At 43.0% G+C, this 24,397-nt stretch overlaps 1 protein-coding gene and 1 long non-coding RNA gene across 3 annotated transcripts in view; both read left to right on the top strand.

Annotated features, from left to right (window-relative positions):
- Positions 1 to 24,397, top strand: part of PLPPR3 (phospholipid phosphatase related 3) — a 381,927-nt gene that overhangs the window by 128,741 nt on the left and 228,789 nt on the right. For both annotated transcript variants that reach the window (XM_073543392.1, XM_073543391.1), the window contains one exon: positions 3,604 to 3,799. In XM_073543392.1, coding sequence (XP_073399493.1) covers positions 3,604 to 3,799 — 196 coding nt within the window. The remainder of the gene's footprint in view (positions 1 to 3,603; positions 3,800 to 24,397) is intronic.
- LOC141048048 (uncharacterized) lies at positions 4,088 to 10,113 on the top strand. Its single transcript, XR_012219951.1, has 2 exons — positions 4,088 to 8,914; positions 9,221 to 10,113. It is a non-coding gene; the product is annotated as an uncharacterized lncRNA (long non-coding RNA).

Genomic DNA, 24,397 nt, shown 5'->3' with positions numbered 1-24,397 from the left:
AAGTCTGTAGAGATATAGTGAGTACACACTGGGTAAGATACAGTTAAATGTTTGGGAACAGCCCACATGCTGAGAGAGGTTATAGCAAACAAAAAGGGAACACAATTCCTGAATAGGAGAGTCTCAGACAGTGTTAAGCCCCCGTCACACACAGCGATCTCGCCAGCAAGATCGCTGCTGAGTCACAAGTTTTGTGACGCAACAGCGATCTCATCAGCGAGATCACTGTGTGTGATACTTATCAGCGACCGGCCCCCCTGCCGAGTATCACTGATCGTGCTCGAATGGCCTGGACATTTTTTGGATTGTTGGTCTCCCGTTGGCCAGCACGCATCACTGCATGTGGCAGATGGGAGACCAGCGATCAGCAAGCTGGTAACCAAGGTAAACATCGGGTTTCTAAGCGCCGCACGGCGCTTAGAAACCCGATGTGTACGTTAGATACCAGCATGCTGGTGCAGGGAGCTGGTAATCAAGGTAAACATCGGGTTTCTAAGCACCGCGCAGCGCTTAGAAACCCGATGTGTACATTAGATACTAGCACGCTGTTGCAGGGAGCTGGTAACCAAGGTAAACATCGGGTTTCTAAGCGCCGCACGTCGCTTAGAAACCCAATGTTTACCTTGGTTACCAGTTCCCTGAACCAGCACGCTGGTATCTTAACGTACACTGCGGGTAACTAAGTGATGTGTGTCGCTTGTTATCCGCGTGTCACTGTCCTGATCACTGCTGAGATCTGCTTGTTTGACAGCTCACCAGCGATCCTCACAAGTTCATATCGTTGTCGGGATCGCTGGTGAGTCGCTATGTGTGACGGGGCCCTTAGTGCAAGGTTCAAGTTTATGTACAAGCTGCAATGGGTGCTAACAGTTTACAAACAGATGTACGACACATCGGGAGTCTAGCACAGATCTCTGAATGGTCCGGAGTCAATGGAACGGAGTAGGCACTAGAGTCTATATCTCTTGCAATCCTTAGAGGAATGGTGGCGGGCCTCAAGAAAGCTGGGTTGACGGACAGGGAGTCCTTAGTGCCAACAGAAGCCGTTAAAGTGGTAACATTTCAGGCAGACCACAGACAAGATCTTGAAGTGTACTGATTTATGGGAACATCAACTGGAGGGGGATCTGCCCCATACTGTATGCCACAGCCTAATTTATGTCTATAGTAAAACCGATCCTGTGGAACCGGACCCAAGGTCTCCACGTGTGTGTGTTATTAATCATGGTCCCAAGGACAAAGATGTAGCATTGGCTTTCTGCCTACTAGTAACAGCAGAGCAAATACTGCAACACAGCACACAGGAGGAAGGATCCCATTTACAATAGGGGTTTCAGAGTCAAGAGTAGTCAAAACCAGTCCACAGCACCGGTCCTGAGGACCCCTTCAAATGTAGAGTTAGGGGCATTTTTCTAACTCTAAAACCCTCAATACATTTTGGATAGCTGCTCAGCCAACAATTATCTCTCTCAACTCTCAACACCTGACTGAGCACTTCTAAGTTGTGAGAGAGCCACTTCCAGACATCTCGCGCGATGGCTTAGGTCTTAGAGAAGAAAAGTATCAGTAGTCAGAAATCGGATATACTGGATCCTTCTGTATCCTGACATCATCTGTAAGGGGACAGTCATGAGGCCCCCATAATCATCAAACAATCGGTCCACCCGTCAATATCAGTGGTTTTAGCTGAAATTCGTTTAATATGTACTTACAGAAGACCTTTTTCCACTTTTGACATGGTAAAATGGCGATATTATTGAATAGTGACTGCAGAGCTGAATAAAACTGTTTTAATATCTCATCTCCCACCTTATTCAGAGATATTACATTGTAAAGTTTTTATGCTAATTTCCACTATAACCTATGTAGCTTTAACAGAGATTTTTCACTGAGGGTGCATACTTTTTTCCCTGCCTGACATTGACCAATCATAAGCAGGCAATATCGTGCTGGGCAAAAAAATAAACAGCCTCATAGAATTTTAGAACTGTCTTTATCTGTGTGATATGTGGTGATATCTCTACTAAAGACCATTTGTTTACAGTTGAAATTAGCATATAAACTTTAAACTTCTTTCTCTTGACCTAACTGCAAGGAATCCTTATTGTTCTTTACACTGAAAACAATTCTTAATGACATTGTCTGTATGTTTGGAGCCATTATCCTGCTACAGAATAAATTTAGAGCCAATCAGATGCCCCCCTGATGGTATTTCATGATGGAAAAGTAGCTGCCTGTATTTGTCAGCTTTGAGAACTCTAAGAAATGGACAACATTGAGGATTGTAGAGGCAGTGGAAGGCCCAGGAAACAGTGCATTAGATAAAAGACTCACTATGTTTACTTTGAAATTGGAAGATGTCCAGTTGTGCTATCAGCTCAAAACTAAATTTAAAAAAAATGCAAAGTACAATGGGGTCTTAAGGCCTCGTCTCACATAGCGAGATCGCTGAAGTGTCACCGATTTTGTGACGCAACAGCGATCTCGCTACATGTGACCCATAGCGGTGACCGGCCCCCCCCGTTGGATATCGCTGATTGTGCTTGAATGTCCTGGGCCATTTTTCATCGTCTGGCCAGCGCGCATCGCTGTGTTTAACGCCGATGAGCGAACTCGTTGGCAACGCAGAACTCCGGGACGCAGGCGGGAGTTGTCAGAATCACTGCTGTGTGACAAGGTCCCAACGACCGTCAAGGTCGTTATACGGATCGCCGTCGGATTGCTGCGTCGTTGAAGAGATCTGTCTGTTTGGCAGCTTACTAGCGATCATGTAGCGACGCACCAGCAATCCTTACCAGGTCGTATCGTTGTCGGGATCGCTGGTGTGTCGCTATGTGAAACGGGACCTTTATCCAAGTAAATTGGTGAGGATAAAACAGGTATAAACTCACCTGATAAGGTTGTGTGAGGCACAACCACTGATGAAGTGAAAAATGTCAACTGCTGCATTATTCACAAACGTTTTCAGAGAGCTACCAGGGTAGAGTGGATTTGTGATATGAGCTGCTGATTTAAACACAATCCAAGGATATCATGAATAAATGGTTCAATGTCAACTCAGAGCCCACCTGACTCCTTCCTCAGGACACCCACAAATTTGTGGTTCTTTAATATTGCATATTTGGAGCAATCTCCCTGCCGAGTTACTTCAAAAACTGTGTGCCAGTGGACCTAGAAGAAATGATGCTTTGATGCTATTTTGAAAATTTCTCTTTTGCTGAAGAATATTTAGAATTGAGAGTCCTCAGTGGTTGATACCTTTTAATGGCTAACTGAAAAGATGGTAACATATTGCAAGCTTTTGAGACTACTAAGGTCTCTTCATCAGGCATACAGACTAATAAAACGTCTGAAGAATCACATATTTATACACAAAACAGCACAGAAATAACGCAATAGATAAGACAAATGATGTGAAGCAGAATTGTCATTATTCTTCTTTCTACTGGCTAACACGGTACAAAGATATATATCTTTCCTGTATCTTTTGCTGAAAGCATTGTAACTTTGCATATGGAAATATATTTTGTATATATTATAAATATATATATTTTTTTATTCTGTGTACAGTGTACTCAATATGAGCTTTATCCTTTTATATAGGTGTACATGTCTTTGGATTGTGTGCCACTGCATTGGTCACTGATGTCATTCAGCTTGCAACAGGTTACCATGCTCCTTTCTTCCTCACTGTCTGTAAACCTAACTATACCCGCTTTGGTACTTCCTGTGCTACAAATCCTTATATCACTCAAGATATCTGCACCGGTAATGACCATCACGCCATTTTGTCGGCAAGGTAAGTAATGTGAAACTGTAAAAAACAATCAGAAGTTTTTATGTTAACACAATGTCAATGTTATTATTATTATCCAAGACCATAGCTACAATCCTCAGCTAGTAAATAGCAGCCCCAAGAAAGAAAATTTGTGGTACTATAGAAAGCACAAGATCAATAGACATGTTAATATGAACAAAATTTTCAAAACATCTCGATTTATTCAGTATTGAGAATGAGTGTCACACGCAAAACCCCACACTTACACACCTTGGATGCTATCAATCAGTTTATTAATGGTTGTCTGAGGAATGTTCTGCCAAACTTAATGCACTTGGCACACAAATATTCTAGTTCCACTGCAGGCAGCTTCTTTTTCAATTGTCCACAAATGACACGGTTTATCAATGTCTCTAAAGTGTCCCAGGAGCTGTTAGTCAACATGACCTGGTCAGACCATATGTTGTTCATCCTTTAAGCATTGTACGTAGACTAAATGTGCTACCATGGCTTGCAGTGTCTCCAGACTTTGATCCCATCGAGCATATTTGAACATAATTGGCTGGAAAATGGAAAAAGAGCAGCCAGTTATGGATCTTGATTATTTATGTGCCCAGATACTATCAGCATGGTAGAACATTCCTTAGACAACCACTAATAACCTCACTGATAGCTTGACAAAGCATGTAAGTGTGTGGATTTCGGCATGGGGCGCTCATATTAGATACTGAATAAGTAGAGATATTTGAAAATTTGGTTTCCATTTTTTCATGATTTGCATATCATTATCATGTGTATCAATACTGTGATTTCCATAATTCCAGTTTTTCTTCCTGTTGTTTCAATATTGTTGTTGGTGAATGTATCATATTATATTGTATCCAGGAGAAATATTTTCATATATACCACTGTATTCACCAGGTAGATATATGTCAACAGTCACTGAAGCAGCCATGCTTGTATCCTAGCAACAAAAAATCCACAGCTTACACTATCAGAAAAAACTGCGAAATATCTTTTCTCCATTTAATAATTGTCCAATTATACAGACCATCACAATCAGAAAATATCCAGGGTCATCAAAGACTGGACTGAGCATTTTTTATAGAGTGACTACATGGGTTCAAAAAATACAAGATAGTTTTTGTTCCTTGATTACAAAGCTATCTGATAATCAAAAAAAATATTTCAGTCACAACCCAAACACAATGCTATTTTATCACAAATTTTGCGCTATCAAGGTATGACCGTGAAACTCTGAATTGAAATGACAAGAGGATATTCAAACTGAAAATGCATACATGTAGAATACCGACAACTAAAAGATGCCTATAAATGGTTGTACATATGCCTGCTGTATACACCCACCATACATACCATACATATACTGTACATAACCCTGATAAAAAAACATGTTCTAAAGGTACACTAGACAATACAGAATGGCGGGCAGAACATGAGCTAGAGTATATACACCAGTGCTTCATAAACTGTGAGGCGCCCCCTAGTTGTTGAGGAGCCTAAGGCTGGAGTCACACACATCCATTAAAAAATCGGTCCGATTTTTACGTTCCGAAATCTCACCAAGGTTTCTTGATCAGTGATCCGTCTGTGATCTGATTTTTCATCGTTGATCCGATTTTATTCGCATTTAAGCATGCGTTTGACATCCGTCTTGCGATTTTTATTCGGAGCCTTACAAAATGGACAAATAACGGTTTTTAGGCCTGAAACTAATTTAAAAAATCATCCCGCCCTATATTTATGGGCTCTACAATAGGTGTTAGCCTGCTACCTTTGCCATAGTCAGTGCTTGGATTTTGTTATCTCTGCTTTGTGCTAAACATGACAGACAGGCTCACTTTTAACACCACTGAGCGTGTTCTTTTCTATTGGGTTATATCCCGACGTTTTGGGGAGCAATACCCTGTGATTGTGGATCCGAGGAGGCGTAGACGAATGTGGGTCCATCCGCTTTCAGTACGCAGGATATCTAAAGGCCATTTCCATCGTCTCTATACATCTCTGTGTAGCCATCCGGAGAAGTTCTTTCAATATTGTCGGATGAGCCTTGCTACATTAATCATAGAATCATAGAATCATAGAATCGTAGAGTTGGAAGGGACCTCCTGGGCCATCTGGTCCAACCCCCTGCTCAAAGCAGGATTCCCTAAATCATCCCAGTCAGATGTCTGTCCAGCCTCTGTTTGAAGACTTCCTTTGAAGGAGAACTCACCACTTCTCGTGGCAGCTTGTTCCACTCATTGATCACTCTAACTGTCAAAAAGTTTTTTCTAATATCTAATCTGTGTCTCCTCCCATTCAGTTTCATCCCATTGCTTCTAGTCTTTCCTTGTGCAAATGAGAATAAAGTTGATCCTTCTACAATGTGACAGCCCTTGAGATATTTGTAGACAGCTATTAAGTCTCCTCTCAGTCTTCGCTTTTGCAAACTAAACAATCCCAAATCCTGCAACCTTTCCTCATAAGACAGGGTTTGCACACCGGTCACCATTCTGGTTGCTCTTTTCTGAACTTGCTCCAGTTTGTTGATGTCTTTTTTAAAATGTGGTGCCCAAAACTGGACACAATATTCCAGATGAGGTCTGACCAAAGAGGAGTAGAGGGAAATAATGACTTCACGTGATCTAGACTGTATTCTTCTGTTAATACATCCTAGAATTGCATTTGCCTTTTTTGCTGCTGCATCACACTGTTGACTCATATTCAGTCTGTGATCTATTAGTATACCCAAATCTTTTTCACATGTGCTGTTGCTTAGGCCTATTCCTCCCATTCTGTATATGGTTTTTTTCATTTTTATTGCCCAGATGTATTACTTTGCATTTTTCCCTGTTAAAAACCATTCTGTTAGTTGCTGCCCACTTCTCCAGTTTATTTATATCTTTTTGAATCCTCTCTCTCTCTTCTCTAGTATTAGCTATCCCTCCTAGCTTATTGTCATCAGCAAATTTAATCAGTTTACCCTCAATTCCTTCATCTAAATCAGAGCCCTGTGGTACACCACTTGAGACATTCTTCCAACTGGATGTGCAGCCATTTACGACCACTCTTTGGGTCCGATCACTAAGCCAGTTATGAATCCACCTAACAGTTGCCTTGTCCATTCCATACTTAGTCATTTTTTCAATAAGGATTGTATGAGATACTTTGTCAAATGCTTTGCTGAAGTCAAGATATACTATATCTACAGCATTTCCTTGATCCACCCAATCAGTGATTCTGTCATAGAAGGAAATTAAGTTAGTCTGACATGACTTATTAGTTACAAACCCATGCTGACTCTGTTTAATCACTTCATTCTTATCCAGGTACTGACATACATGTTGTTTAATAATTTGTTCAAAGATCTTTCCTGGTATAGAAGTCAGACTCACCGGCCTATAGTTGCCTGGGTCCACCTTCTTCCCCTTTTTGAAGATAGGAGCAACATTTGCTCTTCTCCAGTCTTCTGGGACTTCTCCTGTTCTCCCAGAATTTTCAAAGATTATGGAGAGGGGTTCAAAAATTTCTTCTGCTATCTCCTTCAGTACTCTGGGGTGTAATTCATCTGGACCTGAAGACTTGAATTCATTTAGGTTAGCTAAGTGTTTCCTCACTATCTTTCTGTTTATAGATATCCTGGATTCTTCTATTCCCTTAATAGGACAGTGAAGATCAGTTGATGTTACATTTCCTTTCTGAGAGAAAACAGATGCAAAATAGGAATTTAAAAGTTCAGCCTTCTCAACATCCTGTCTTACTATTTAATCATTTTCATCCTGTAAAAATCCTATAGCATCTTTGACTTTTCTTTTACTTTTGACATATCCCCAAAATCCTTTATTATTGCTTTTGACATCTCTTGCAAGCCTCAATTCATTGTCAGCTTTACTAATCTGATTTGTGCCCTGCAGGTTCTGCAGACAGCATTATATTCTTCTTTAGATATGCCTCCCTCTTTCCATTTTATAAACATTTTTTTCTTCCTTTTTAGCATGTGCTTAAGTTCTGTGTTCATCCATCCTGGCTTCCTTAAATGCTTCATATTCTTCCCTCTTTTTGGAATTGTTAACAATTGTGCTTTGAGAATTTCATTTTTCAAGATTTCCCATCCTTCCTGGACATTTTTCCAGCCATTGGATCCCTCCAATTCTCTTTCTGAATCCCTTAAAATCTGCCGTTCTGAAATCTAACCTTGACGTCTTAGTCTTCACAGGTCTTCCTCCTCTAGTTATTCAAAATTCTAAAATAGCATGGTCGCTACCTCCTAGGGTCCCAGCCACTTTTACCTCCTCAACCATTTCCTCCCTGTTTATAAGGATTAGATCCAAGGTAGCAGTTCCCCTTGTTTTCTCCCCTACCTTTTGGAAGATAAAGTTGTCAGCAAGAGAGGATAAGAATTTCCTTGACCTGTTAGTTTTGCCTGAGAGAGATTCCCAACAAATGTCTGGATAGTTGAAATCTCCCATGACAACTATGTCATATTTTTTGGAGAACTTGGCCATTTGATGCATAAAGAGTTCATCCATATCTTCAGCTTGCACAGGCGGCCTGTAGTAAATGCCTACAATGGTGTCCTTTCCATTGTTCTGTCCTTGTATTCTTACCCAGTTTCCACAGAACTCCCAGTCTCTGAAGCTTCAATCTCTGTGCAGATATACGCGTTTCTAACATACAATGCGACACCTCCTCCTCGTTTATCAAGTCTGTTTCTTGCAAATAAGTTGTATCCTTCTAGTCTTGTATTCCAATCATGTGTATCATCCCACCAAGTTTCAGTGATTCCAATGACATCATATTTATTTTCCTGTGTTAGTAGTTCCAATTCTCCTTGTTTGTTGCCCATGCTTTGTGCATTAGTATAGAAACATTTTAGTTTGTGATTGGTTTCTCTTTCTCCAATATTTTTATTAATTAGATTCTTTTGTCTTTGTTCTTCCTTTCCACTTCTAATAGCAGAGTTCTCAATAGCATTTGTCAGGTGTATGGCTTTTTCTGGTCTTTTGCTTCCCTTCCCATGTTGTTCTAGTTTAAAGCTCTTTTGCTTGAGATTGTGCGCCCTGGTATCACATTTCAGGACACGAGGATGCGCAAAGCTATTTCTGCAGAGGAGCATCTACTCCTCACCTTACGGTATGTCTTAAAGCAATATGTTGATGATTTGTGAAGCAGCATATTTCCTTACCAGACCTTGAACCTTATTTATTATTGCCATTTTTGATCACATTTGTTTTAGCACATTTCCAAATAAACATTATATGCTTGTGTATTACTTAACCAAGCCATGGCATGTAATTTAATGTTGATCATGCCTACTTTAGAATTCCTGGACTTTAAATGTGATTTAAGCTTTATCTGTTGTTTGTTGGGCTGTGTACTCATGTTTTGTTTTTTTTGTCTTCCTTTCAACTGGCCTTTCATATGCTGGTCTGCATTTAGAATTTTTAATTGGAAAATCAACAATCTCTGGCATTGTCCGGTCTACATGCTCCGAAATCTGGTCCAGACTCCATCATGTGGTAATGCCGGAGCCCAAAATGGCAGACTGGTTGCGTATCTCCCGTGGATTTGAGGCCACGTGCCAGTTTCCACAATGTATTGGAGCCTTGGATGGGAAGCACATCCGTGTGTGTAAGCCGCCGAACTCAGGGTCCCAATTCTATAATTATAAACAATATTTTTCTGTAGTATTGTTGGCTCTGGTCGACACTCACTACAGGTTTATAATTGTAGATATTGGGGCCTGTGGAAGAACTGGAGACTCGAGAGTCTTCAATTCTTCCATTATGGGTTGGCGGCTGCGTAATAATGAGCTTGACCTACCACCACCACGTCAGCTTCCAGACTCAAATCTGGAACCGGTGCCTTATGTTCTTGTAGCAGATGAGGTATTTCAATTGACCAGACATGTCATGAGGCCATATCCATGACGAACCCTTGACCGCCGGCGTTGAATATTTAACTTGCGCCTATCACGTGCTTGGCGACTGGTGGAGTGCGCCTTTGGTATTCTTTCGGCAAAATGGAGGGTCCTACAGTCCGCCATTCAGCTGAGTGAAGCAAATGTCAATGAAGTTATTAAAGCCTGTGTGGTCCTACATAACTTCACAAGAATTCATGACTGCCCCTCACATGATGATGCTGAAGTTGAATCTACAAATGTGTCTAGGCCTAGGACTCATGTAATCCCACCCCGTCGTCCAATTTCCAGACTCAAAGTGTGTTCACTACTTATTTTCTAACACCTCAGGGTGCTACTCCCTGGCAAGATGATGCCTTATCTATGTAGTGGTTTGGTTGTGTTGTGTTCTCATAAAGATTTTTTGCTTGGCCTTTTGTGTTTTTTTCTGACTAATTTTTAGTACATCTATCTAACACATTACAGAACATGTACGAACAGGAACATGCACACATTGTGAATGCTAACAAGTTTATTACTTGTTTTTTTTTTGGGGGGGGATGCCGAAAGCAAATAACCATATTAATGCCATATGGCATAATGTTTGCAGCACATTAGTAGTTAACATTAAGACACAAAAAAGAAACATGTTGTATAAAACAGACAATCTCAAAAAAAGGCCAAAATGAAAACCTACAAGTCATGGTTGGTTGGGGGTGGTGAAGGTGGGGGTCCTGTTTGGACATTTGCCCTTGGTTGCTGGGCCACATCTCTGTCCCCCTGTGCGCTGCCAGTTAGCTGTGCCATCTGTTGCATCCTGGCAGGATCTATTTGGGGGTTTGGGTAGGGGTAATTTTGAAATTGGTGGGGGTAGTCATGGTAGGGCTGCCCTAATTGCCCATATCCCCCAATATGGCCATGTCTAACATACCCATGTTGAGGCCAGCCTCCAACATTGGGTACGTTAAAGTGGCCATATTGGGCATGTGCGCCCTGGCCCATATATTGGATCTGTGGAGCCACATTGGGGATGTGTGCAGGCTGAGGCGGAGGTGTTGGCACCCGTGGCGGAGGAGGAGGAGGAACAGGTTCCAAGGATGGTTGACTTGTCACATCAAGTCCAGCCAGCCTATCAATTTGATTTTCATCTGACAGCTGCCACCTTTCCAGAAACTGAAACACAGTGCGGGGATTATTGGGTGGTGTGCTGGCATCCAAAACGATTTGGAGAGCCCCTCTGGTACGCAGCATGTACCCACGGGGAATTGCCCTCAAGTACTGTGCCAGACTGCGCCCATAAACCTCCTCCCCATCATCATGAGCAGCTGTGGACAAGTAGTCCAAGACACCTCGGTCAACCTGCATCCTTGTTCCCAAAGGTGTTCCTTCTCTCCTGCGCCTGCCTCGTCATGGTAGGGCAGAAGGCTGTGGAGAGGGATCCAGAGGCATGGTGGGGCTGCTACTGTTGCCCTGGTCATCATGCTGTGCTGCCTGGCTACCAGATTCTGGTGGTGGTGACCTTGGTGGTGGTGGTGTGGCTCTGGGAACTCCTGCAGCTGGGCCTGACCCTGCAGCAACATCCGACTCTGGATCAATCGCCACCTCAGAGTCGAAACCCGTCTCCCTCTCTGTGAGGTTTGACTCGGTGTTACAATTAAAACAAAAAAAAAATATTTAGAGTTTGCATAGCGAAAAGACAAAGTACTACATTAAACCCCGCACTTACGGTCTCAGATCCATCACAGGAGCAAGGAAATGTAGGCGGTCAAAGTAGAGGTATTTCCTCTTTGTGGTTCCGGCCGCTCCACTACGGGCCCTCAGCTGTCTCTCCCTCTTATATGTGTCCCTACAGCTGCGCCAACGCCTTGTCACATCAGTCACTACAATTTGAAACAAAACACAGGATTTCCTAAGACCACACATATGGCTATGTTATCAACGGTTTACATATGCTTAGGCACACATTTTGAAACATATGAATTTTTCTGATGGCTCAACACCAATACTACCAAAATAAGTAACAGGCTGAGGCCTACTACAAAGGACCTTCTAAAAAACGAATTTCAAAGAAAATGTAGAAAAACCTGTGGTAATGATAAGAACATCTATTATATTTTGAGTCAAAAAACAAAAGATATATACTGGATAAGATGCGGACAAAAAAACAAGGAGAGCACTGCACTTGGTGGCAGAACAATTAGCTAAGTATTTAAATTTTTAGGACCAAAAATCGTCATGGGGCCACCAGTCAGGGAGGTGTAATTTAGATGTTGAAAATATGCACACATTAAATGGCGTAGGAATTTGGTACAGATATGTGAGCAATGACGCCACATCTTGTAACTTACATTGAATCATAGAATCATAGAATCATAGAATCGTAGAGTTGGAAGGGACCTCCTGGGCCATCTGGTCCAACCCCCTGCTCAATGCAGGATTCGCTAAATCATCCCAGTCAGATGTCTGTCCAGCCTCTGTTTGAAGACTTCCATTGAAGGAGAACTCACCACTTCTCGTGGCAGCCTGTTCCACTCATTGATCACTCTAACTGTCAAAAAGTTTTTTCTAATATCTAATCTGTGTCTCCTCCCATTCAGTTTCATCCCATTGCTTCTAGTCTTTCCTTGTGCAAATGAGAATAAAGTTGATCCTTCTACAATGTGACAGCCCTTTAGATATTTGTAGACAGCTATTAAGTCTCCTCTCAGTCTTCTCTTTTGCAAACTAAACATTCCCAAATCCTGCAACCTTTCCTCATAAGACAGGGTTTGCAGACCGGTCACCATTCTGGTCACTCTTTTCTGAACTTGCTCCAGTTTGTTGATGTCTTTTTTAAAATGTGGTGCCCAAAACTGGACACAATATTCCAGATGAGGTCTGACCAAAGAGGAGTAGAGGGAAATAATGACTTCACGTGATCTAGACTGTATGCTTCTGTTAATACATCCTAGAATTGCATTTGCCTTTTTTGCTGCTGCATCACACTGTTGACTCATATTCAGTCTGTGATCTATTAGTATACCCAAGTCTTTTTCACATGTGCTGTCACTTAGCCCTATTCCTCCCATTCTATATATGCTTTTTCCATTTTTATTGCCCAGATGTAGTACTTTGCATTTCTCCCTGTTAAAAACCATTCTGTTAGTTGCTGCCCACTTCTCCAGTTTATTTAAATCTTTTTGAATCCTCTCTCTCTCTCTTCTCTAGTATTAGCTATCCCTCCTAGCTTTGTGTCATCAGCAAATTTAATCAGTTTACCCTCAATTCCTTCATCTAAATCGTTGATAAAGATGTTGAACAATACAGGGCCCAGGACAGAGCCCTGTGGTACCCCACTTGAGACATTCTTCCAACTGGATGTGCAGCCATTTACGACCACTCTTTGGGTCCGATCACTAAGCCAGTTATGAATCCACCTAACAGTTGCCTTGTCCATTCCATACTTAATCATTTTTTCAATAAGGATTGTATGAGAGACTTTGTCAAATGCTTTGCTGAAGTCAAGATATACTATATCTACAGCATTTCCTTGATCCACCCAATCAGTGATACCGTCATAGAAGGAAATTAAGTTAGTCTGACATGACTTATTAGTTACAAACCCATGCTGACTCTGTTTAATCACTTCATTCTTATCCAGGTATTGACATACATGTTGTTTAATAATTTGTTCAAAGATCTTTCCTGGTATAGCAGTCAGAATCACCGATCTATAGTTACCTGGGTCCACCTTCTTCCCCTTTTTGAAGATAGGAACAACATTTGCTCTTCTCCAGTCTTCTGGCACTTCTCCTGTTCTCCAAGAATTTTCAAAGATTATAGAGAGGGGTTCAAAAATTTCTTCTGCTATCTCCTTCAGTACTCTGGGGTGTAATTCATCTGGACCTGGAGACTTGAATTCATTTAGGCTAGCTAAGTGTTTCCTCACTATCTTTCTGTTTATAGATATCCTGGATTCTTCTATTCCCTTAATAGGACAGTGAATAACAGTTGATGTTACATTTCCTTTCTGAGAGAAAACAGATGCAAAATAGGAATTTAAAAGTTCAGCCTTCTCAACATCCTGTCTTACCATTTCATCATTTTCATCCTGTAAAAATCCTATAGCATCTTTGACTTTTCTTTTACTTTTGACATATCCCCAAAATCATTTATTATTGCTTTTGACATCTCTTGCAAGCCTCAATTCATTTTCAGCTTTGGCTAATCTGATTTGTGCCCTGCAGGTTCTGCAGACAGCATTATATTCTTCTTTATTTTTTATCGCATTGCATTCGTCCGATTTATTTGCTAGTGTGACTCCGGCCTAATAGAGAAAAATGGAGACATATTTTTCAATTGATTCTGTAAGCAGGTTTTTTATATGTAATCTAAGGAAAACTCTGAATTCAACTATGTGACACATATCAGGCTGTGTGCTGATGTTTACTTGCACTCAAGGTTTTATCACATGGTGATTAGTGGTGGGCAAACCCCTGGATGTTCATGTCTGGCAGGGTCGGTCGAATTGTAAAAAAAAAAATTTGGTTTGGATACTGAGAAATAAACAAAAAAATAAAAATAGCCTCACCGTGTCCTACATAATGATTCAGTTCGTCTTGCAATGTAGTAGGTCTCCAGCTAATAGTCGTGACTTGCGACTTATCATAAGAAAGAAATTTTGGCGAGTCCCAAAAATAGATAAAATCCTCAAATTTATTTCAAATATTTTAAAAGATCATATAGGTTGGGGATACATCTCAACGCGTTTCTGGCAAAAGTGAGAATATATAGTGGGAAGCTGTGAAAGAAGAGGCGCACAATATAGGAACAGCTGCAATATATCATGAATTGTATATATATCACATAATACCAGACATAGCAACAATAATAGTGATGACTGTATGTGAAATAAACATGTCATGGTATAATAGTACTATCACAAAAACATTGACTGAGGTATATAAAAAATTTAATGTAAAAAATATTTAAATAAGTAAAAAAATAATCCTTATGCACCAGTGCAATGGTACACACTATGCAGGTGTACAATTGGTATAAGATACCTAGGCATAGTTCTTATACAGGGGTCCCCAGAGATTGCACATCCACCCTAACGCGCGTTTCGTTCCTGCCTTTGTAAGGGGGCATTAATATAGTGAAAGTGTGAGGTTTAAATAGGAAAGGTGGACAGAAAGTATGGCACTGCAGACCGGAAGAGTCATCATATACTGGATATGACATCGCAGACCGGTTGTGAGGCATGTGTATTCAAAGTAGCCACAATGCCAGTTGGCGTCCGCGTGACGTGACAGGTGACTTCCACATCACATTGGTTTGTGATGAGACACCAACCACCTCAACAGTTGCATAGAGCTGGCGGGGATAGTGGGGAGAGGACAGACATTTTCTTGGGACTGTGAGGATGTCATAATGGCATTGCAACCGAAGACAAAATAACCCAAGTATAACGGTATTCTATTCATATCTGAAGAATTATCAATGTATATTGTATACAGATTACAAAGTACAGGTGGCAGACATAAAGAACTTTTATATGTGCATGCTACAACATAAATGCATACATGGATAGATGATACAAGCATGTTGAATAGAACATAATACTGGTGTCAACATCAATTAAAAGTTACTAACGTGATACACAACTATAAATTGTATATAAAATAGTTATTTATTAATTCAATTAAAAAACATATTTAAATAAGTAAAAAAATAATCCTTATGCACCAGTGCAATGGTACACACTATGCAGGAAGGAATTGAGGGTAAACTGATTAAATTTGCTGATGACACAAAGCTAGGAGGGATAGCTAATACTAGAGAAGAGAGAGAGAGGATTCAAAAAGATTTAAATAAACTGGAGAAGTGGGCAGTAACTAACAGAATGGTTTTTAACAGGGAGAAATGCAAAGTACTACATCTGGGCAATAAAAATGAAAAAAGCATATATAGAATGGGAGGAATAGGGCTAAGTGACAGCACATGTGAAAAAGACTTGGGTATACTAATAGATCACAGACTGAATATGAGTCAACAGTGTGATGCAGCAGCAAAAAAGGCAAATGCAATTCTAGGATGTATTAACAGAAGCATACAGTCTAGATCACGTGAAGTCATTATTTCCCTCTACTCCTCTTTGGTCAGACCTCATCTGGAATATTGTGTCCAGTTTTGGGCACCACATTTTAAAAAAGACATCAACAAACTGGAGCAAGTTCAGAAAAGAGCGACCAGAATGGTGACCGGTCTGCAAACCCTGTCTTATGAGGAAAGGTTGCAGGATTTGGGAATGTTTAGTTTGCAAAAGAGAAGACTGAGAGGAGACTTAATTGCTGTCTACAAATATCTAAAGGGCTGTCACATTGTAGAAGGATCAACTTTATTCTCATTTGCACAAGGAAAGACTAGAAGCAATGGGATGAAGCTGAATGGGAGGAGACACAGATTAGATATTAGAAAAAACTTTTTGACAGTTAGAGTGATCAATGAGTGGAACAGGCTGCCACGAGAAGTGGTGAGTTCTCCTTCAATGGACGTCTTCAAACAGAGGCTGGACAGACATCTGACTGGGATGATTTAGCGAATCCTGCTTTGAGCAGGGGGTTGGACCAGATGGCCCAGGAGGTCCCTTCCAACTCTACGATTCTATGATTCTACATGATGTATACATAATTAGTTCAAGTCAGGTGAAGCGCAAAAATCAGTAAGTGGAAAAAATTGCGGGATGGTACAGGGTACATATACTGTATATTGATAACACCAAATCATATAAACATTGCCATATATAATAATCTATAAAATTAGAATATCATGATATAAGGTGCACAATTATATATAAGTATATACTAGTAGCCAGGACAGCTACTGCATAAAATAAACACCAAATAAATAAATCTCCTCATCCTCAGATAATAAATAGAACAAAGAGAAAAAAGTTCAAAGCTGAGGCGAAACGCACGTTTGGCAGGTGCGGGCTGCTACCAGGTTTTTTACTGGTCAGTATACTGTCTTCATCTTCTCTTATTGGCACTTTTTTATATACTGGCACTTTATATTGAACAAACAATTACACTTGTTTGTCCCATGTCACTTTGACTATTACCATTGGGTTTTAATTTTTAACATTCAAGTGCTGTATATGTTTGTTCTATTTATTATCTGAGTATATTTATTTATTTGGTGTGTATTTTGGAAACTAGACCCCTTATGGACCTTATCTAGATGTGTATTGAGCACCTTGAACCCACATGTGCTTCATAGAAGTTAATAGCGTAGACCCGTGGAAATAAAAAAAGCATTTTTCCCAAATAAATCTTTTTTTAGTTCCATATTTTGCATTTGACTGTTTGGGTAACAGGAGAAATTGCTCCATACAGTTTGTTTTGTATTTTCTCCTGAGTGCACTGATACCCCATATGTGGGGAAATACTACTGTTTGGGCTCACGGTGGGGCTTGGAAGGTTAGGAGCGCCATTTGACTTTTTGAATGCAAAATTTGATGGAAAAATTAGCGGATGCTATGTCGCATTGAAGAGCCCCTGACGTGCCTAAACAATGGAAACCCCCCACAAGTGACACCATTTTGGAAACTAGACATCGTCTGGAAATTATCTAGATGTGTATTGAGCACCTTGAACCCCCAGGTGCTTCACAGAAGTTTATAACATTAGGCTGTGCAAATAAAAAAATCAAATTTTTCCCACAAAAATTTTTTTTTAGCTACAAATTTTGTATTTTCACAAGAAAATGGACCTCAAAGTTTGTTGTGCAGTTTCTCCTGAATTCATCAATATGTGATCGAAAACTACTTTTGAAGCACAGTGCAAAGCTCAGAAGTGAAGTAGCACCATATTACAGTGTAGATTTTGCTGCACTTGTTTGAGGGTGCCATGTTACATTTACAGAGGTGCCAAAACAGCAGAACCCCCCATAAGTGACCCCATTTTACCAATTAAACCTCTCAATGAATTCATCTAGGGGTGCAATGATTATATTGACATTACAGGTGTGTCACAAACTTTTATACCATTGGGCAGTGAAAAAAAATTACATTTTTACCACTAAGATTGTGTGTTAGCCCCAAGTTTTACATTTTTACCCTGGGAAATGGGTAACAATGGCACCAGAATTTGTCCCACAATTTTTACTGAATGTAGAAATACCCCATATGTAGCTGTATGGGACGCCCTCCCAGGGCTGTGGGGTACTCGGTACCGGGCCGGTCTCTCAGAAGGGAGCAGCGGTGACCCGGTCCATGGCCCTGGGCGCCCATGTAAAAGGTGTTGAGTTGGGAATAAAGTTTATAAGTGATTCGCGACGCCACCTATGGTGTTCGGCAATGGAGATGTTAAGCCGACGCTGCAGACAGATCCTCTGGGATGGATGGTTTAGTGTAGCAATGATGTTGCAGCCCTCTACAGGTAGGGCTGTTGGTCCCAGGGCAGTGTAGCGGAATGCTTATGAAGAGGGTGCAGTGTCTCGCACAGAGATGTAGCAGTGCTGAGGATGTTGCAGGAAGGAGACATGGACACAACAGGGTGCAGTTTCTTTACCTTACTTGACAAACGCAGTCCAGGGTCCTGGTATCAGAATCCTGACAGCGCCGGCGTACAGCCTCCGCTGAGCAGGGATTCACCCGCACTGTAGGGACCCCTGGGGACCAGGATAGCCAGAAAGTGTAGGTGCACAGGACCTGAGTGATGAAGTTTAGCAAGCCGGCATGGGACCTACGGTCATGTGACTGCAAGGGGGTGGGGCTTAGCGTCCTGCTTTCAGAGAAGACAGAAAACTCAGAGCCGGGCTAAACGGAGGTCATTCACAGTACGGACAGCGAGGTACAGGAGGGGTAAACAGATGGGAGGTCAGACAAAGCCAAAGGTCATACACAAGCAGAGAGTCAGACGAGCAGAGAGAAGTCGGGTCACAAGCAGAGAGTCATACACGAGAGGTAGCGCAGTAAAAGAGGGACAGGCAGAACTCGTAACAGGGACAGAACCGGATCAAAACCAAACAAGCAAGCAAGATATCAGGCACAAGGCACACGTACGGACAAGGTCAACTAACTCAGCCGAGGGCAGGAGTAAAACTGACACCGGACCTAGGTCCAGTGAGCATTAAATAGCCGCCCTCTGCCAGGGAGAGGCGGAACAATTAACCCCCAGTCAGACCAGGACGGGCCAAAGCGAAACCCATCCTGGAACATGACAGTACCCTCCTCTCAATGCGGGGCCACTGGACCCCCAGGTCTCTCAGGGTACTTGGCGTGAAAGGCCCGGACCAACCGATCCGCATGAACCGATCGAGCAGGAACCCACGAGTGTTCTTCAGGACCGTAGCCTTTCCAATGTACCAGATATTGAAGGGCACAACGGACCAACCTGGAGTCGACAATTAGTTCCACCTCGTACTCCGACTGCCCGTCTACCAAAACCGGTGTTGGGGAAGCTGATGATCCCTCCCCAGCATACCTCACAGGTTTCAAAAGGGCCTTATGAAAAACATTTGGGATCCGCAAAGATGGCGGGAGACGCAACTGAAAAGCCACCGGGTTAACTGCCTCGGTAATTTCATAAGGACTGATAAACTTGGGTCCAAGCTTCGCAGAGGGGACCTTGAGTCTTATATTTTTGGTGGACAACCATACCTTATCCCCAATCTGAAACACCGATTCTGCGGATCGTTTTTTGTCCGCAAAAAATTTAAATTTGTCCTGGGCCTTCGTAATATTACTCTCGACCTCTCGCCATACCTCCCCCAACTACTGGATCATCTCATCCGCCCCAGGACACCCAGAATTCAAACGGGAAAATTCTCCAAAATGAGGATGAAACCCATAATTGCAGAAAAAGGGAGATGCATCCGTAGACTGGTTAACGCAGTTGTTAAATGCAAACTCAGCCACCAGTAACACAGAACACCAATCATCTTGTCGGTCTGAGGTCAAGCAACGCAGAATTTGCTCCAGAGACTGATTGGTCCGCTCAGTCTGCCCATTAGTCTCTGGATGATAAGCAGATGAAAAGGACAGACCAATACCCAACCTTTTACAAAAAGCCCTCCAACATCTGGAAACAAATTGCACTCCTCTATCAGACACCACATTCAAGGGTACCCCATGCAACCGCACCACATGCTCAACAAACAATCTGGACAATGTTTCCGCATTAGGTAGAGCTGCCAAAGGTACAAAATGTGCCTGCTTACTAAACCTGTCCACCACAACCCAGACGACGGTATTACCCTTGGAGGGGGGAAGGTTGTTGATGAAATCCATGGACAAATGCGTCCATGGTCTCTCAGGAATTGGCAGTGGTACCAATTCCCCGGCCGGCCGGTTATGGGGGGTTTTTGCACGGGCACAAACATCACAAGCAGACACATATTCCCCAACATTAGAGGCTAAAGCAGACCACCAGAATACTCTAGCAAAGGCCTTCCGGGTAGTCGAGATCCCTGGATGTCCACACAGAACTGAGTCATGGAACTCCTGGAGGACCTTAAGGCAAAGCTGAGCTGGCACAAAAAGTTTGTCCACCGGCTTAGCCGGCGGTGCAAGAGACTGGGCTTCCCGAATCTCTCATTCCAACATATTCGAAATACCTGTCACCACCACCCTAGGCTGAAGAATGGAGGATGGAGGTTCCGGGGGGGACACCGGATCTAAACTGCTTGACAAAGCATCCGCTCTGACATTTTTGGACCCTGGCCGAAAAGTGATCGAGAAGTTGAATCGGGAAAAAAAAAGTGACCATCTAGCCTGTCTAGGAGTCAACCTCTTAGCTGACTCAATATAAGCTAGGTTTTTGTGGTCCGTAATTACGGTTATAGGATGGACAGCCCCCTCTAAAAAATGCCTCCATTCTTCAAAGGCCAACTTAACGGCCAGAAGTTCTCGATTTCTCACATCATAGTTTCTCTCCGCAGGAGAGAATTTCTTTGAGAAAAAGGCGCAAGGTCTTAAATTGGTCAAAGTGGCGGGTCCCTGGGACAATACTACCCCCACCCCCACCTCTGAGGCATCTACTTCAACAATAAATGGTTCAGACGGGTCCGGTTGAACAAGAATCGGGGCCGACATGAAACATGTTTTCAAAAACTGAAATGCCGCTACCGCTGCGGTTGACCAATTCTTGATATCGGCCCCCTTTTGAGTCATGTCTGTGAGGGGTTTAACCACCTGTGAGAACCCCTTTATAAATTTGAGATAGTAATTGGTGAATGGAGAATCCTAGGAAACGCTGCAGAGCCTTCAAATCACAAGGTTGAACCCACTCGACAGTGGCCAGCACCTTATTAGGATACATGCGATACCCTTCAGCAGACACGATGAATCCCAGAAACTACAGTTCCTGAACAAAAAACAAACATTTTTCCAGTTTAGCAAAGGGACAGTTCTCCCGGAGCCTTTGGAGAACTGCCCGAACATGACCAATATGAGTCTGTTTATCAGGAGAATAGATCAATATGTCATCCAAATATACCACCAAAAAAGTCCAATAAAATCAGAGAACACGTGATTTGTGAAGTTTTGGAAGACCGCTGGAGCATTGGTCAAGCCGAAAGGCATGACCAGATTTTCAAACAACCCTTCAGTAGTGAGAAAAGCAGTTTTCCATTCATCTCCGTCTCGGACTCGGATAAGGTTATACGCTCCCCCTAGATCTAATTTTGAAAACCACTTAGCTCCGGACAATTGGTTGTATAAATCAGGAATAAGTGGAAGGGGATACGTATTCCTCACAGTTATCTTATTTAACTCACGAAAATCGAGGCATGGGGGTAAACCACCGTCTTTTTTCTTTACAAAAAGAACCCCACCGCCACAGGAGAAACAGAAGGACGAATGTGTCCCTTGCGGAGGCGCTCGGAAATATACTCCTTCATCGCAGCCCGTTCTGGACCCGAAAGGTTATACAAGCGAGCTTTGGGCAATTTAGCACCTGGAACCAGGTCAATGGCACAATCAAATGGGCGGTGTGGTGGTAAAACCTCAGCCTCTTTCTCGGAGAAAACGTCCGTATAGTCTATCAGGCACTCCGGAATACCTTCCAGACCCAAGGACGACACAGACACAGTATCAAGACATTTCTCAGAACAATAGGGACCCCATTTAACAATGTCCCGACATTCCCAATTAATTATAGGATTATGCAATTGTAACCAGGGGAACCCCAACACCAGTCCCGCTGGCAGGTTGTCCATCACAAAACATGAAATACGTTCCTGGTGTAAGGAACTCACTTTAAGGAGAAACTCTTCAGTACAAAACATAATGTCATTCTTTACCAGTGGTGTTTTGTCAATGGCCACAATGTGAATAGGAGTCTCCAACCTAACTGTCCCTATCTTACACCTGGATACCAAATCAGAGTCAATAAAGTTGAATGCTGATCCGCAATCCACGAAGGCAGAAGTGGATGTGGAGATACTCCCACAACAAAGTTCCACTTGCAACAACATTTTAGAGAAGGCAGAAAAAGGTACCTGAGAGCCTGGGTGACCTCCACGACAATCACCCAGGCTCAGTCGCTTGTTGGTCAGTGGACAGGAGAGGCAATCCTTTTTCCAATGTCCAGAATCGCCACAGTGAAACAGCATTTTCCCAAGCGCCATTGTCTCCTTTCTTTTCCTTGAGGTCGATGGTTCCCATCTCTATGGTTTCCAATATAGGACTGGCTCCCCTTCCTTGGGAGAATAACGGTGTCTCCAGTTGCATCACTCCCCTCGCCCGTAGCCTGCGATCCATTCAGACAGCCTGTGTCATAGCCTCCTCCAGGGAATCAGGCGGAGGGTGGAGAGCCAAGGCATCTTTCAGATATTCAGACAGGCCTCTACGGAACAAACCCCAGAGGGCGGCATCATTCCAACAGACCTCAGCAGCCCAGCGTCTGAATTCTGTACAAAACCACTCGGCTGAGTGCTTCCCCTGGCACACACTCATCAACATGTCCTCAGCCATACGCATCCGATCAGGCTCATCATAAATATGCCCCAGAGCCTCAAAAAATGCACCCACAGTCATACGCTCAGGGGCCGTGGTCGGAAGGGAGAAAGTCCAAGCTTGGGGGGCTCCCCTTAACAGAAACATAATGACCCCCACTCTCTGAATTTCATCCCCAGAAGAGTGTGGTCTTAAGGAAAAAAAGCTTACAGCCCTCCTTGAAAACTCTGAACTCTTTTTTATCTCCAGAAAAGGTATCTGGTAACTTCACTGGAGACTCAGGGGAAACTAATGTAATATCCAGAGCCCCCGATGAAAAAACCCCCTGCACAGTGTCAGCGATCAGCTGCTGAGACTGAGCCAGGACTCGTTGTTCTCCAAGGAGTTTCTGAGACATCTGGGTCAGGTTTTTAACCTGCTAAGAAAGAGCATGGATAAGATCCATCACACACACAGGAGAAAGGGAGCAGAGAAAAAAAAATGGTATTGGTCAGTTATAATATCAGGATCCTGACAGCACCGGCGTACAGCCTCCGCTGAGCAGGGACTCATCCGCACTGTAGGGACCTCTGGGGACCAGGATAGCCAGAAAGTATAGGTGCACAGGACCTGAGTGATGAAGTTTAGCAAGCCGGCACGGGACCTACGGTCATGTGACTGCAAGGGGGCGGGGCATAGCATCCTGCTTTCATAGAAGACAGAAAACTCAGAGTCGGGCAAAACAGAGGTCATTCACAGTACGGACAGCGAGGTACAGGAGGGGTAAACAGACGGGAGGTCAGACAAAGCCAAAGGTCATACCCAAGAGGGCGACGCGGTACCAAGGGGACGAGCAGAGAGAAGTTGGGTCAGAAGCAGAGAGTCATACACGAGAGGTAGCGCAGTACAAGAGGGACAGGCAGAACTCGTAACAGGGACAGAACCAGATCAAAACCAAACAAGCAACAAGATATCAGGCACAAGGCACACGTACGCACAAGGTCAACTAACTCAGCCGACGGCAGGAGTATAACTGACACCGGACCTAGGTCCAGTGAGCATTAACTAGCCGCCCTCGCCAGGGAGAGGCGGAACAATTAACTCCCAGTCAGACCAGGATGGGCCAAAGTGAAACCCCACCCAGGATCATGACACCTGGTTACAGATGACACAGGAGCAGGCTAGCCTGGAAGCAACTCAGGAATCTCTCTATCAGATGGGTTGTGTAGTCTCCTTCCTAGCGCTGGCTTGAGGTACATGCAGTACTGTGTTACACTGAAGTTCCTCCTTATTGTCTCTTAGAACTACCTCGTATGGCAGACAGCTGTAGCCCTCTATCTCTCTTGGCTCACCCTTCGCTGTTGTGCCTCTGAGTCTTAGTTGGGAATAGAGCATTTACAGCTTCCTATTCCTCTGGTTTCTGTTGCAGGACCTTCAGTATCCATACAACCGTGGAGACCAGGCTCCAGATCATGCGCTTTTACTGTGAGGGAGCTTTCTTTCCTCAGCTCAACCTCCAGCTTCCCTCCACGTGTCTACACACGTTACCCTCCTCACACTAACTATTTCCCTTTCTGGCCCTCAGAGCACGCTTCTCTCCCGATCCTGGTTCAGAGCTCCCTCTGCTGGTCTGAAGTGGGAACGTGTTGCATGAAAATGATTAACTGTTAGAGAGACCCTTCCTTGCTTCCAAGCATGACATCACCCTCCCTGAGGAAGGCAATGCCACTGTGGCGACCATACTCCTGGGGGCGCCACATTCCCCCCTAGTACAAGTCAGCACTCCTGGGCTGATGAA

The sequence above is a fragment of the Dendrobates tinctorius genome, unplaced genomic scaffold (genome assembly GCF_039654945.1).
Source record: "Dendrobates tinctorius isolate UK_male_01 unplaced genomic scaffold, ASM3965494v1 ptg000132l, whole genome shotgun sequence".
Classification (NCBI taxonomy): domain Eukaryota; kingdom Metazoa; phylum Chordata; class Amphibia; order Anura; family Dendrobatidae; genus Dendrobates; species Dendrobates tinctorius.
The sequence above is the reverse complement of the archived record's forward strand: the minus strand, read 5'-3'. Positions and strand labels throughout refer to the sequence as shown.